General features: G+C 49.1%; 1 protein-coding gene across 6 annotated transcripts in view; it reads left to right on the forward strand.

Moving 5' to 3' along the window:
• Positions 1-16,090, forward strand: part of LOC119966976 (dynein heavy chain 8, axonemal-like) — a 1,648,910-nt gene that overhangs the window by 1,464,281 nt on the left and 168,539 nt on the right. For all 6 annotated transcript variants that reach the window (XM_038798944.1, XM_038798946.1, XM_038798947.1 and 3 more), the window contains one exon: positions 1,220-1,347. In XM_038798944.1, coding sequence (XP_038654872.1) covers positions 1,220-1,347 — 128 coding nt within the window. The remainder of the gene's footprint in view (positions 1-1,219; positions 1,348-16,090) is intronic.

Raw genomic sequence — 16,090 nt, forward strand, 5'->3', positions numbered from 1 at the left:
AGAAAAAAATGTCTTGCATTTATATAGCAACTTTCACAATTGCTGGATCCCACAGTGCTTTACATTTGGTGAAGTGCTTTTGAGGTGTAACCACTATTGTAATGTCAGAAACATACCAACCGCAAGCTCCCAGTGACAACAATGTGATAATGAACAAATATCATTGATGTTGATTAAGGTATAAATATTGGCCAGGACTCTAAAGATATTCATCTGCTCTTATTCAAAATAGTGCCATGGAATCATTTATGTACAATTCCTCAGTTGTGGCATCTCATCCAAATATGGTACCTCTGACATTGCAGTTGTAATGAGGCTTTGCTGAGAACCCAGGCATCTATTTGAACTACACAACACCTGCTCTCCAGATGAAACCACTCTCTGATCTCCCTGCAGTGATTTTCACAATCTTTCTTTACATAACTCAAGTGTTTGTGTGGTGAACGTATTGTACTAACCATTCACCACTGTATTACATTGTATCACGCTGCTGCCCATTGGGCTCTACCTATGGACCATTGTACTGTACTACACGGAATGTATCATGTTGGTGCGCTTGTGGGCTCTGCCGATGGCTCCACCCCCTTGAGGGGAGGTATAAAGAGCAGCTGCACTGTAGGCGGCTCTCAGTGGCAGAGCAGTCGCAGGCAGGCACTGTTCTAGACGATTAAAGCCACTGTTCACTTCAACTCTCTGTCTCACGTGAATTGATGGTCGCATCAGCTTGTCATTAAAACCCTGACCCAATTCTATAAAAATAGATTGTCTGCAGAATGAAAATGGCCAGGTCGGAAGTACAGGATGCGGGCTTCTGACAAGAAGCAGCCTGCACCCTTTAAAAGCAGTCCCAAAGATTGAGCAGCCTGGGATTGGGATCCGGAACTGGCACATGCCAGGCATTTTTAAAGGGCTCCCCAGTCAACCCAACCTGGTGAAAATCCAAACCCATGTGTCAGCAGCATATATTAAACAATCCAGGTTCAAAATACTTCCTGTACATTAATTTAATGAAACTTCCAGAGCCAGTACAATTTTAACAGTCACATGTAAAGATTAACATGACAGAAAAAGAGCTCTTTTATTCCTAAATATTCTGTCGGGGGGAATCTTGTCTGTTTAGGTGGACGATTGGGGAACCCCTGCAGAAATTCAGCCCCTCGGTGTGTGGCTGACATTCAGGGAGCTGAGAATGACTGAAGCTGCTTTTTTTATTCTTTAGGACCTTCTGGAAGATGCAGAAACATGTCGAAGAAAGATGGAAGCTGCATCGGCACTCATTGATGGCCTGAGTGGGGAAAGAATCAGATGGACAGAGCAGTGCAAGGAGTTTAAAGCACAGATCAACAGGCAAGTGCTGGTCCCTGGGTGTTCACAGCTTTGAAAATCCCAGAACACTGATTTAAACACTGGCTAAGCAGAGCCAGGTTAAAATTGCAGTGGAACACTCATATATGCTGCATTCCTGATGGTCTCCCCACCATGGCATTTGGAATGAATATATTTAAATCAGTGTTCTGTATTGAAACAGGAACCTAATTCAATTTGAACTAAGATTGCAGCACTCCCACAGTCATTAAACCTAGTCCCATAAGGATCTAGAGCCAAGGAGGGACAGAATGTACCAGAAAATAGAAAACAATTAGCGAAAGAAATAGTGGGGAGTTGAGGAGAATTTTATTTTCTGTTAGTTGTCATGATGTGAAATACACAGCCTGAAAGGGTGGCCGAAACGGATTTGATCATAACATTCGAAAGGGAATTGGATATTTATTTGAAATGGAGAAACTTGCAGGACTATAGGGAAAGAGTAGGGGAGTGAGAAAGATTGATTTGTTTTCACAACATTTACAAGTGTAACCGACTGAATGGTCACATTTTGTCTTATCATTCGGTGCTGCAATGATGGGCGTGATCTACTGGCCGCATACCACCTGAATTGAAGCCAGGACATGGCCGGTAGGTCCCAGGAAAGGCCTCACCCGGGATTCCCGCCAGCCATTACAGCTCGCGGATCTCGCAAGACTTCACGATCGGGGTCCAGCCAACGTGCAGGGTCCAGTCTCGCACGGTTTGTACGGCCACCCAGAATCTATCAGCCTCTCCGAGGAGGCTCCCGCCGAGCACTGATAAGTACACAAACAGGGACCAGGAACAATGGCACTTGGGGCGGGCCTCCCAGGCAACCGGAGGCCCCCAGGTGGTCGGCCTCTGAACAGGCTGGCACCCTGGCACTGCTGGTGCCACCCGTGCACCTTGGCATTGCCAGCCTGGCATCCTGGAACTGCCATTAGACATCCTTCTAGGGTTTCCAGGTGGCACTGCCAGGTTTCCAGGTGGCACTGCAATGGTGCCAGGTTGGCAGTGCCAAGGTGCCAAGCTAGCATTTTCCCCTTGCTGGTGTTGGGACTTGTGGGTGCCATGCTGGTATGTTTTACAGTCACGTGTACCGAGGTACAGTGAAAAGTATCGTTCTGCGTACAGTTGAGATAGATCATTCCATACATGAAAAAAAACATAGGGCAAACATAAATACACAATGTAAATACGTAGACACAGACATCGGGTGAAGCACACACGAGTGCAGTACTACTCAGAAAAGAAGATGTGTGAAGAGATCAGATCTATCCATTAGAGGGTCGTTTAGGAGTCTGGTAATAGCAGGGAAAAGTTGTTTTTGAACCTTAGGCATGCTGTCTGTCTTGATCTTGACTTGCACTTCCACTCCAGTTATGGATCCAAGTGACTCTTCAAATACCTATATTTATTCAGAACGGTTTTTGATCATTCGAAGAATGAACGAGTTGCTTCATGACAGCCCAGTTGAGTCTTATGTTCCTTAACCCTGATCTGCCAAAAAATGCTGGAAAGTTTCCTTGGACAACATGGAGACGCAAATCTGCTTTATGGCCATTAACCTCCACATTCACCTTGATGCACCCCTTCAGTGCCACGACATCTTTGTTGTATATCCTCAGGACAACATCTGATGGTTGTAAAGGTATGCCTATTGTCTCAGGTATGAGTGATGCTGCAGTGCCGTATCCACTTCCATCTTGATAGCGTTTCCATTTGGTTTTGGATAAGTGTTGCTGATCTCATTTAACTGATAAGACACCAGGCTTGAATTCTTTAAGCTGACTTGACACATTGTCCCCTAGTGAGACTTTAGTTCCATCGTTTAAGTGATAAACTTGACCAGCAGACTTGGCTGTGTTTTTCTTGGCGCACTTCTTTGGTGCTGATGAAGATTGGCATGACCAACATGCCTTGGTGATGTGGCCTACTTTAGTACAATTTTTGCACTTTTTCTCCTTACTCCACATTCTCTTGTTGCTCGGGTGGCACGGTAGCACAGTAGTTAGCACGATTGCTTCACAGCGCCACAGACCCGGGTTCGATTCCTGGCTTGGGTCACTGCACGTTCTCATCGTGTCTGCGTGGGTTTACTCCGGGTGCTCCGGTTTCCTCCCACAAGTCCCAAAAGATGTGCTTGTTCGATGAATTGGACATTCTGAATTCTCCCTCTGTGTACCTGAACAGGGGCCGGAATATGGCGACTAGGGGATTTTCACAGTAACTTCATTGCAGTGTTAATGTAAGCCTACTTGTGACAATAATAAAGATTATTATTATTATAACTAGATTAACAACTTTCTCATTGCCTTCAGGACCTTGTCCCTTTTTTTACCTCTGTCAGTAGTCCCGATGTTTACCACGACTACTGGCTGTTCACCCTCCCCCTCCAGAATGTCCTGCAACCACTCCGAGACATCCTTCTCACATCCTACTTCCCACTTATTCGTCTTCTGATTTCCAAACAGCAGATTGATTTAGTATGCACCTCTTGCTTTCCCCCAGTGTTATACACCCCAACCTTACCTTCATACTTTTCTTCTGTCAAGTAACCAGGAACATCCATCTGAAATGAAATGAAATGAAAATTGCTTATTGTCACAAGTAGGCTTCAAATGAAGTTACTGTGAAAAGCCCCTAGTCGCCACATTCCGGCGCCTGTTCGGGGAAGCTGGTCAGCAACTGGTGTTGGAGCCGAAAGTGCAGAAGATAAAGAGGCTGCTGAAGAGGTTCACTGTTAGGATCGTAGAATCATAGAATCTACGGCACGGAGACAGGCCCTTTAGCCTAAACTGGTCCATGCTAACCAAAAAGCCCATCTAAGCTAACCCCCATTTGCCTGCATTTGGCATAGAATCAAAGAATCTACTAATTGGGACACTTGTTCCAGCTAATAGTGTGGTGCTCCTCTTGAGTTCACAACCACTCTCAGCACCATACTTTCCCTGCTCTGAGGCTACAGGTCTATGGCAGAGTTATGTGAGCACTTCCTTCAGAAGGTACAGATGGTACTTCACTTACCTGGGTTGAGGGAGTTGTCCAAGAGGAGAGACTGAGTCAATTGGATTTATATTCTCTGGAGTTTAGTAGAATGAGAGGTGATTTGATTGAAACATTTAGGGCGCGATTCTCCGCCCCCCACGACAGGTCGGAGAATAGCGGGAGGGCCTTCCCGACATTTTTCCCGCCCTCCCGCTATTCTCCCCCCCCCGCCCAACTCCCGACACAAATCGCTGCCGCCGTTTTTTTACGGCCTGCAGGGATTCACAGCTGATAGATGGGCCGAAGTCCCAGCCCTTTACGCTATTTTTACGAACGGCAAACACACCTGGTCTGGCCGTTCGTAAAAACGGCGGGAACAACTCGCTTTTTATAACCATGGCACCGATTGGCACGGCAGTACCATGGCCGTGCCAAGGGTGCCATGGGCCCGCGATCGGTGGGCACCGATCGCGGGCAGCGGGCCCGATGCCCGCGCACTATTTCTCCTTCCGCCGCCCCGCAGTATCCATTCGCGGGGCGGCTGAGGGGCATCCCGGCCCGCGCATGCGCGGGTTTCGCGCAAATACGCAATGACGTCAACCCGCGCATGCGCGGCTGACGTCATATGACGCGTCAGCCGGCGCTAACTCCGGCAAGCGGGCTTAACGAAATTCGTTAAGCCCGTGATGCCGGAGCTTACGGCGTCGGGCTGCTAGCCCCGACCGGGGACCAGAATCGGTTCCCGGTCGGGAAAGGGCGCGCTGGCGTCAAACCCGCCCGGGTTTGACGCCCGCCTTACGATTTCTCCCGTTTTGGGAGAATCGCGCCCTTAATTTTCTGAAGGTGCTGGATAGGGTGGATGCGGAGAGATTGTTCCCATTGGCCAGGAAATCTGAAACACAGAGCCACAGTCTCAGAATAAAGGGCTGCTCATTTAGGACTGAGATGAGGAGAAATTACTTCACTCTAAGGGTTGTGAATCTTTGGAATTCTCTCCCACAGAGAGTTGTCGATACTCCATCATTGAATGCATTTAAAACTGGGATAGACAGACTATTTGTCGCTCAGGGAAACAAGTGATATGGGGAATGGACAGAAAAATAGAATCAAAGCCCCAAATTAGCCATGATCCTATCGAATGGTAGAGCAGGAGCAACAGGCCATGTAGTCTACATTGCTCTATTTCTTATGTTCTTATGTTCAACTTGTCATCTTCTTTGTTGCCTTTACTACACCTGCCTCATGCTGGTGCCCGAAAGGAATTGCAACTAGAGTGACAGCAACAACTTATATTTATTTAGTGCCATTAATATGGTAAAATGTCCCAAAGTGCTCGACAGGGACGCTACAAAACAAACTATGACAAAAGCCATATAGGGAGATAGTGTGTAGATTCTCTGATCCCGTCTGCCTGGGGAATTGTCGTGGGTGGGGTGGACAAATTGATGGACCATTTAATGACTTTAGGTGAACATTTCTGATCTTGGGGTGGGCACGACTAGAAAATCCTGCCTGTTTGGGGTAGATCACCAAAAGCTTTGTAAAAGAGATAGGTTTTAAGGAATCTCTTAAAGAGGAAACTAAGGTGATGAATGGATTTGAGGAGCTTGGGAAATAGGACCGGTCACCAATGGCAGAACAATGAAAATCAGTGAAGAGGCCAGAATCTCAAGGGACAAAAGGAGATAATTGAAACAGGAAGGCATGAGGATATAGAGCAAGTTGAAAACAAGAATGAGAATTTTAATGTCACTTTACTGAAAGCCAGTGTAGGTCAGTGAATCCAGTGAGATGTTGGATGAATGGGTCTTCGGGCAACTTAAGACATGGTCCACCCAAGTTTCAGATGACCTAAATTTTACGAGGGTAGAATATAGGAAAACAGTGCATTGGAATAGTCATACTGAGTGGCAACAAAGACACAAATGAGGGATTTAGTAGCAGATAAGCTGAGACAGGGAAACATTGAGTGATGTTCCAGAGGTTTAAATGGGCCTTAGTAACAGCCTGAATATAGGGTCAACAGTTTTGGGGTAAAATATTGTGAGCAGACTTTATCGACCAACCGACAGAGGCGGCCTGCCAGCGGGATCTACCAGTCCCACCATTGTCAAAGGGAATTCCCATTGATAGCAGCCCACATTGCTGGGAAACTGGTGCTCCAACATGGGACCAGAATTTCCCATCGGCATGAACAGCCAGTAAATCCGGCCCTGTGATTGGGAATGGACAGACTTAATCTGAAACTGTTACCAGAGAAAGGCCATGGGGAAGTAAGGGAATGGAATTTGGAACAGAACTGAAAACAATGGCTTCAGCCTTCCCAATGTTTATTTGAATGAAATTGCTGCTTATCTGATACTAACTGACAGATAAGTAGTCTGATAATTTGTAACAGGGGAGGCCTGGTGAGGTATTGGTGAGGTAGAGGTGGGTGTCAACAGCATAAAAGTGGAAACTAATGCTGTGCTTTTCATGAATTTACAGTGCAGAAGGAGGCCATTCGGTCCATCGAGTCTGCACTGGCCCCTGGAAAGAGCACCTCACCAATGCTCACGCCTCCACCCCATCCCCGTAACCCAGTAACCCCACCTAACTTTTTGGATACTAAGGGGCAATTTCGCATAACCAATCCACCTAACCCGCACATCCTTGGACTGTGGGAGGAAACCGGAGCACCCGGAGGAAACCCACGCAGACGCGGGGAAAGCGTGCAAACTCCACACAGTCACCCGAGGACAGAATTGAACACAGGTCCCTGGAGCCATGAGGCAGCAGTGCTAACCACTGTGCCACCGCACCGCCCTGTGTTGGCTGATGTTATCAAGGGACAATATATAGTAAAGAAATAGGAGTGAGTCAAGGATAGCTTCTTGGGGGAGCCAGAGATAACTGTGCAGGAGCAGGAAAAGAAGCACTTGTGGTCTGGCCAGAAGCCTTGCAGTCACAAGCTGGTCCCTCTCGTGCAGCAATCTTTACTGCAATCTTTGCTAACTTTAACCAAACCATGAAGCACTTTCATAAAGAGGCACAATATATTAATCAGAATGAACTGGTAGGTTGTGGTGAATGTATTATGCCAATAATCCACCATTGTATTTGTATCTGTGCTGTTGCCCTTGTATTTTTATCTGTGCCCTAGTGGGCTTCTCCTATGGGCCATTGTGTGGCATTATCCATAGGGGAACATGTTGGGGCATGTATGGGCTCCGCCGATGGCGCCTCCCCTTGAAGGGAGGTATAAAGAGCAGTCAACCTGTAGGCGGTTCTCAGTATTGGATCAGTCACAGGCAGACACTGTTCTAAGTTGATTAAAGCCACGGTTTACTTCTACTCTTGTCTCGAGTGAATTGATGGTCGCATCAATTTAATCAACTTAAACGCAACTATGGAATCGGCCCTCAAAGCTGACCGAGTGGAACTCGATCCGCAGGCCGCGGAGGCAAAAGAATTTTTTTCGCACTGGCTTTGCTGCTTCAAGGCCGATCTCACAGCCTTCTCCACACCTTCCATCACCGACGAACAGAAGCTGAGCCACCTCCACGCACAGGTGAACCATCGAATCTCTGTTCAACTCGACGAGGCCTCCTCCTACGCAGACGCCCTCGCGATGCTCGAACGCCTCTATGTGCAGTCCGTGAACGAGGTCTGCGTGACACATCCTCACCACTCGTCGCCAGCGTCCTGGGGAATCACTAGAAGACTACCTACGCGACCTCAAAGTCCTCGCACGCAGCTGCAACTACCAGGCCGTTACGGCCACTAACATATGAAACTCGCCGTCCGAGACGTCTACGTGGCGAGAGTCCGGTCCAACTACGTGAGACAGCGCCTACTCGAAAAGGGGGCCCTTGGCCTGGATCAGACGGTAAAGTTAGCCTCCTCTCTGGAAGTAGCGTTCCAGAGCCTTAACGCGTTCCCGGCTGACCACGCGACCCCCTCGTGGACCCCCGACCAAAGACTACCCCAGGCCTGTGCCATGTGGCCACCCGCCCATCATGGGGGACTACCCTGCAATTTCTGCAGCCAGTCCCAACGTCCCCAGCAGCACTGCCCGGCCCGTAACGTGAACTGCAGCAGCTGTGGGAGAAAAGGACATTTCGCCAAAGTTTGCCTGGCCAGGTCCAAGAACTCTAACTCCTAATCCTCAGACTCACAGGCCCACAGACCCCGCAGTGTGGCAGCATGTCTGCTGACTCCGCCCCCTGCAGATGCGTCATCGGCCTCGTGCTATCCGTGGGGGCAGCCATCTTCCAGCCCTCACAGCACGTGCGACTCACAGGGGCCGCCATCTTGGCCATCCTTCCCCACGTGGCCGGCCACGTGCGATCCATGGGGGCTGCCATCTTGGACGCCATCTTCCTCACGGCCCGCCACGATCGACCAACGGAGGCCGCCATCTTGGCCGCCATCTGCTACGCCGCTCGACGCGTACGATCAACAAGGGCAGCCATCGGGAAGCCTCCCCAGCACTTCCGACCACGCCGGCTACCCGTGACTCAGCGCGGTCACTCTGGACCAGTCGCGACCCAAGCACCTCCGGAGCTCTATGATGACCGCCCGGGTAAACCGGCACAAGCGCCTTACCTTTTCGAATCCGGGAGCACAGAGAGCGTCATTCACCCGGACATGGTAAGACGCTGCTCGCTCACAATTTTCCATGCTCACCAAACCATCTCCCTCGCCTCTGGGTCGCACTCGGTGCAAATCCAAAGGTGCACTACCGCAACCTTAGCAATACAGGGCGCTGAGTACGCCAATTTTAAATTATATGTGCTCCCAGACCTCTGCGCTCCTCCCCTATTGGGACTAGATTTCCAATGCAACCTCAAGAGCCTACCCTGAAGTTCGGGAGGCCCCTACCCCACTCACTATATTCAGCCTCGTGACCCTAAAAGTCGACCCTCCCCCACTCTTCGCAAGCCTCACCGCTGACTGCAAACCAGTCGCTACCAGAAGCAGGCGGTATGGCATACAGGACAGGACTTTTATCAGGTCCGAGGTCCAGCGACTCTTGCAGGAGGGAATCATCGAGGTCAGCAATAGCCCCTGGAGAGCTAAGGTGGTGGTCGTCAAGACCGGGGAAAAGAACCGGATGGTTGGAGATTACAGCCAAACCATAAACTGGTATACGCAACTCGATGCGTACCCCCTTCCCCGGATTGCAGACATGGTAAACCAGATCGCACACTACCGGGTGTTCTCCACGGTGGATCTGAAGTCTGCGTACCACCAGCTCCCAATCCGCCCGGAGGACCACCACTACACGGCTTTTGAGGCAGACGGCCACCTCTTCCACTTCCTCCGGGTTCCCTTTGGCATCACGAACGGGGTCTCGGTGTTCCAAAGAACAATGGACCGAATGGTGGACCAGTACGGGCTACGGGCCACATTTCCGTACTTGGACAATGTCACCATCTGCGGTCATGATCAGCAGGACCACGACACCAACCTCCACAGACTTTTCCAAACCGCCCAAACCCTGGGCGCGATTCTCCGGACTCACGACGGTTCGGAGAATAGCGGGCGTCGGAAATTTTTACGGCGACGCTGTTCCGACGCCCTCCCGCTATTCTCCGAACCCCGCAAAATGTCGGAGTCGCCATTCTCGACAAACGCCTCCTTCTCGCCCCTGACACGACCAGAATCGCCACTGATAGCCCCCCCCCGCTATTCACCGGCCTGGATGGGCCGAAGTCCCGACGTCATGGCGCCCTGTTTGCACGTCGTGAAACACACCTGCTTTTTAAATTCGTCAACCAGTCGGCCTGGCTGACGACAGCTTGGAGGAGGTCATGGCACCACTCTGCGCACCGCTCAGCGCACCGCTCAGCGCACCGCTCAGCGCACCGCTCGAGTCTGGCCACAACGGGGAAGGCATCCCTGAGAATGGGAGGGGGTCCAGAGCGGGGGGAGTGGGGGCGACGGGGGAGGCAGTGGGGGCGACGGGGGAGGCAGTGGGGGCGACGGGGGAGGCAGTGGGGGCGACGGGGGAGGCAGTGGGGGCGACGGGGGAGGCAGTGGGGGCGACGGGGGAGGCAGTGGGGGCGACGGGGGAGGCAGTGGGGGAGACGGGGGAGGCAGTGGGGGAGACGGAGGGGGCAGTGGGGGGCGACGGAGGGGGCAGTGGGGGGCGACGGAGGGGGGGGGGTTAGGTAGAGAGTGAGCCGTCCAACCCCGTAACAAAATGTCTGCCACCATGCCATGGTGTGCAGGTGACGAGGACACGGCCGCTGTTTGCCCTGTGGCTTCCGGACACAGGCCACTGACGCACCCGTGAGGAGGACATAGTTTACTGGCCGTTGGATGCAGAAAGTGACCAGGGGTTAGGCTGACCGCGTGTCAGCAGCGCGACCAGGCCACCGGGACACACTGGTATCCCATGGCTGGCGGCTGCCGAGGTGTCGACTAACGTCCGTCTAACATGTCCCGTTTCTCTGCCCCCACCACCCTTCTGTAGGTTAGCACGATGTATGGGAACAGAACGGCTATGTTCTGCGCAGTGGTTGGGGCCGCTCTACTGGATTTGGAGATGCAGCAGCATCCACACCCACAACCCGCAGTGGATGCAGGGCCAGCTGCAGCAGCAGAGGGAAGGGCCGAGGAGTTGCCAGTCGTCGAGCAGCATGGGGGGGGGAGGAGGAGGAGGAGGAGGAGGAGGAAGAGGAAGAGGAGAGAGTGAGGGTGCAGCCACGGCGCCAGAGGCGACGACCAAAGCCGAGGGTGTACCGTGTCCGGGTCTCTTTCCTAACAATGCCGGACATCACCTGCAGGAGGAGACTCCGGCTGAGTTGGCAGAAGGTGATACATATCTGCCAACTCCTGTCGCACCTCGCCCCACGTGGAACGGGGGGAGGACACGCGATCCCGGTTGCCATCAAGGTGACGGTCGCTCTGAACTTCTATGCTACCGGCTCCTTCCAGTCTCCGAACGGGGACGTCTCTGGGATCTCCCAGTCATCGGTCCACAGGTGTATCCGGGATGTGACCGACGCCCTCTATGCCATCGCGGACCGCTACATCACCTTTCCCGAGGACCAAGCAAGTCAAGACTCACGAGCTCGTGGATTTGCCAGTGTGGCCGGGATACCGAGGGTTCAGGTGTCAATCGACTGTGTTCACGTCTCCATGCGCCCCCCTGCTGTGGACAAGGAAGTGTTCACAAACAGGAGGGGGACATACTCCATGAATATCCAGGTGGTATGCGACCCCCACATGAGGATCATGAACGTCTGTGCAAGGTTCCCAGGGAGTGTGCATGACTCCTACATACTGGCGCAGTCGTTCATACCTGCGATGTTTGGGGACGTCCCCCCCGGCTGAGGGGCAGGTTGCTAGGCGACAGGGGTTATCCGCTGAGGTCTTGGCTGATGACGCCTATACGGAGGCCTCAGACCAATGCGGAAACACGATACAACGAGGCCCATGCAGCAACCAGGGGTGTGGTGGAGCGCTGCCTTGGCCTCCTGAAGATGAGATTCAGGTGCCTGGACCGCTCCGGAGGGGCCCTGCAGTACCAGGCCGAAAGGGTTGCTCGCATTGTAGTGGTCTGCTGTGCGCTGCACAACATCGCGATGCAGAGGGGAGATGACCTGCTGCAGGAGGCGGAGGGAGAAGCTAGTGGCAGTGGTGCCAGCACGGAGGAGGAGGAGGAGGAGGAGGAGGAGGAGGCGAGGGAGGAGGAGGAGGCTGGCGGAGTGGCGGGCGCAGAACGCAGACACGACCCAGGTGCTGGTGATGTCCAGGAGGCGGCACGACGGACCCGGCAAGGACGGCGGGCACGCGACGCCCTGGTGGCAGCACAGTTCGCGCATCGCATGTGACGTCCCCGATGAACACCAAACCACCACCTGCATCGCTAGTCATGCAGAGGGTCACCACACAACTGCCACCACCACAACCCCCCCCCCTCTCAGTGTACACTGCTCCACTTCGACATCACGCTTATCACTGGGTCCAGACGGTATGGCACAACATTGATGGCTGTGTCAGCGGGTGTGATCAGTGCCATGTGGAATGATGACAGCCCGCTCTGCGAAGAGCTGTGAGCTCAGAATCGTTAGAGAGAGTCTGACCCAGTGGCGTGCAGAGGGGGGGGCCGACGGTGCATTGGCCCCGGGCATCCATTGGATGGGGGCATCCAATCAGAGAAGGAAAAAAAAAAATTTTTTTTTAAAAAAATTTTTTTTTTTTTTTTTTTAAATTTAAAAAAAAATTTAGATTACCCAATTATTTTTTTCAATTAAGGGGCAATTTAGCGTGGCCAATCCACTTACTCTGCACATTTTTTGGGTTGTGGGGGCGAAACCAACGCAGACACGGGGAGAATGTGCAAACTCCACACGGACATTGACCCAGAGCCGGGATTGAACCTGGGACCTCAGTTCCGTGAGGCGGTTGTGCTAACCACTAGGCCACTGTGCTGCCCCAGAGAAGGAAATAAGATAGTAATTTTAAAATTTCAGCGGTGATAAATCAATTTTTGGAGGCTCACCACACTGCAGAGGCAGTTGTTAGCCCTTTATTCCTTTAACATGGTGTACCCTTTCTGTCTAGAGAAAATGGTCCTTCTCCCCATCCCCCCCACACGCATGCGGATGATGTACGTGGTGCAACCATCAAAAGCAACAAGCAGACATGGCTGTTCGTTCCTGCGTTTCCTCGAGTCATAACTCGTCTTTTCTTCTGCTTTTTGTGCATCTAGATTAGTTCTTTTACCTACTCATGTCAGTGAATAGCTCTAGAACAGGTGTAACTACGGTTTTTATAGGTTTTTTGGCGATATTTAATGAAATATTTACGTGGGATGTAGTAAGAGTGAAGCCTGGATGATCAGAGGACTGCTATGGCATTTAATCTCGGAATAGGAGACATTTATTCCTTAACATGCTAATATTCGAATACAGATACCACTAATTTGCAAATCTATGATATAAATTGCACAAAATTATCAGTGGAGAATCAGTGTGAAATAATTTGATACGAAGGAACAAAGAAATGAAATATGGTTTATCCGTCTGCAACTGACCGATTGTTTACCATTTCCTTCCCATTTTCTCATGCGTCTTACGGTTTTTGAGATAGAAAATGAAATGTTACGAGTATTTCGTGTACAACCGAGTGGAGCACAGAACAGGAAAAAAAAGAGGGCCAGAGTCGAAGAAGAGTCCCATCAAAGAGGGGCATTAGATGCATGGATAAAAAGAAGTAAAGAAGTAGGAGAACCTGGAGAAGTAAAAGATGATGTGGGTGCAGAGAAGGATTTTTCTGATACGGATTCAGCTCGGTCAGAACATAATACTCTCTCTCCTCAGTCTCGTTGTCAGGATGATGATCCATGTGAAGAAAATAAAGAAGATTTTTGCATATTTTTGCAAAGAAGCGATTTTGGCTGTTTGAAGAAACCGATTCCAGATCATTTGAAGATGACAATATTACAACATGGCCCTGAAAGATATCAGAATAAAAGTGGTCCATTTGCTGAGAAGGATGGGAGATCATTTTCCAAACAGCGGTTTGATAAAGTTTCCACAAACGGAGAAATTGTAGAGAGAAAATGGTTGTTATACTCTCCATATCGGAAAGCATGCTACTGTTTTGTTTGCTTTTTGTTTTCAAAGGAGCATTTGTCATCTGTGTTAAACTTTGGAAAGGAAGACGGTTTCTCCACTTGGAGAAAATTAAATCCAACAATACCTGACCATGAAAAAAGCCCTTCTCATAGAGCTCACATGAGGGAATACCTGAACCTCGTAGTTCGACTCCATCATTCAACTACGATAGATGCTGAACTTCAACAGCAATTGTCTGCTGAAAAGAAAAGATGGAAAGCTATAACTGAACGGATTGTCGAGGTTATATCCTTTCTGGCAAAACAGAATCTGGCCTATCGTGGACATCGAGGAGAAGGAATATCTGGGTTATCAGAGCCAGGGGAGACAGTCAGTGAAAATACAGGAAACTTTCTAGCAACAATCAGACTTTTGGCCAAATATCTTAGCAAAACACTTGCAGAGAGGGAAAGAGAAACCAAAAAGTGTCACCTACTTGTCCAACAGAATTCAAAACGAAATAATCAATCTTCTTGGTGAAACTGTCAAGAAAAATATAATTTCCGAAATTAAGGACGCAAAATATTTTAGCATAATGCTGGATTCAACTCCAGATATTGCCCATAAAGATCAGGTTTCTGAAATTCTGCGTTACGTTCATATTGATGAAAACAGAAAAGTAGAAATAAAGGAGACATTTCTGGGATTTTTTCAAGTCAACAAGAAAGATGCAGTCAGCCTGGTAAATAAAATTCAGGAAAAATTGGAAGAAGACAAAATTTCCATGAATGACTGTCGTGGTCAAGCATATGATAACGCAGCAGTTATGGCTGGAGTGAGAGGAGGTGTTCAACAAAAAATTCTTGAAGTTAACCCAAAAGCTGTGTTTGTGAACTGCGAGAACCACAGCCTCAATTTGTCCTGTGTCCATGCAAGTGAGGTGCAACCTGTTGTTACATTTTTTGGCATTCCAGAAAAACTCTTTACTTTTTTTTCTTCATCTACTTCTCGTTGGGAAGTGTTAAAATCATTTGTCACTCGGACTGTGAAAAGACAGTGTGACACAAGATGGAGTTCCAGCCATGATGCTGTGCAAGTAATCCACGAAGAGTGTGACAACGTTATTGCAAGCCTTCAACACCTGCTGGAAGGAGAATTTTCAAGGGAAACTAAATCTGATGCAGGATCGCTACTGAACTCTATTCAACAGTTCCCGTTTATAGCTTTATTAAATTTTTGGTACTCAGTTTTATCATCAGTGGATAAAGTCTCAAAACGTTTGCAGGATCCGAAAATGGGGTTCCATGAAGCTTCTTGTGATCTGAGAGGACTTATTCATATCTTGAATTTGAAGAATGACGAAATTATCCACAATGGAATAGATTTAGCCAATGAATATTGTCAAAATTGGGGAATACCAATTGCACGAACAAGGAGAAGAAGAATAATGCCTGGAGAGTCAGCAAGAGATAGTGGACTGACGGCACAAGAAGAAATGAATAGAGTAATGGTAGAGATTGTGAACAGATTAAAAACTGAAATTGAAGACCGCAGTGTCCGTCTTCAAAGACTCAGTGACCGATTTTCTTTTCTTCTGAACTTGAATTCAGGAGTGATTGAAGATGAACAAGAAAGAGAGAAATTAAAAAAGGAATGTTCAGACTTTGCAAATTATTATGACAATGATGTGGTTGCAATTCAGTTATATGACAAAATTATTGATTTTGTGATGCTCTTTCGAGCTGGAGGGAATAGAGTTCCCCCTGATCCTAAAGATGCTCTGGAGTCTTTACTGCAGTATGGGAGGGATGTCTTTCCGACGCTGTGTGTTTCATACAGATTACTGCTTACAATCGCATTTTCAGTCGCAAGCTGTGAAAGGTCATTTTCAAAACTGAAATTAATAAAAACATATCTGAGGTCTTCTATGTCACAGGAGCTACTGACCAACCTGGCTTTAATAAGCATTGAAAAAGAATTTCTCACAGCTGATGTAAAAAGTGAAGTAACTCAGTTGTTTTGTGACAGGAGGTATCATTTGGGGAAAAGAACTTAATAAATTTGATTGATTTATATTAAAATCGAATAAAGCGTTTATTTCATGTTTCATCTGTGTTTATATATTCAAAATGTTTTCCTTTCTCATAATATTTCTCAGTATATTAGGCCTTATACTTGAGTCTTTGGGGCATACAATCAAGATT

This window comes from Scyliorhinus canicula, chromosome 6, assembly GCF_902713615.1.
Source record: "Scyliorhinus canicula chromosome 6, sScyCan1.1, whole genome shotgun sequence".
In the NCBI taxonomy this organism is placed as follows: domain Eukaryota; kingdom Metazoa; phylum Chordata; class Chondrichthyes; order Carcharhiniformes; family Scyliorhinidae; genus Scyliorhinus; species Scyliorhinus canicula.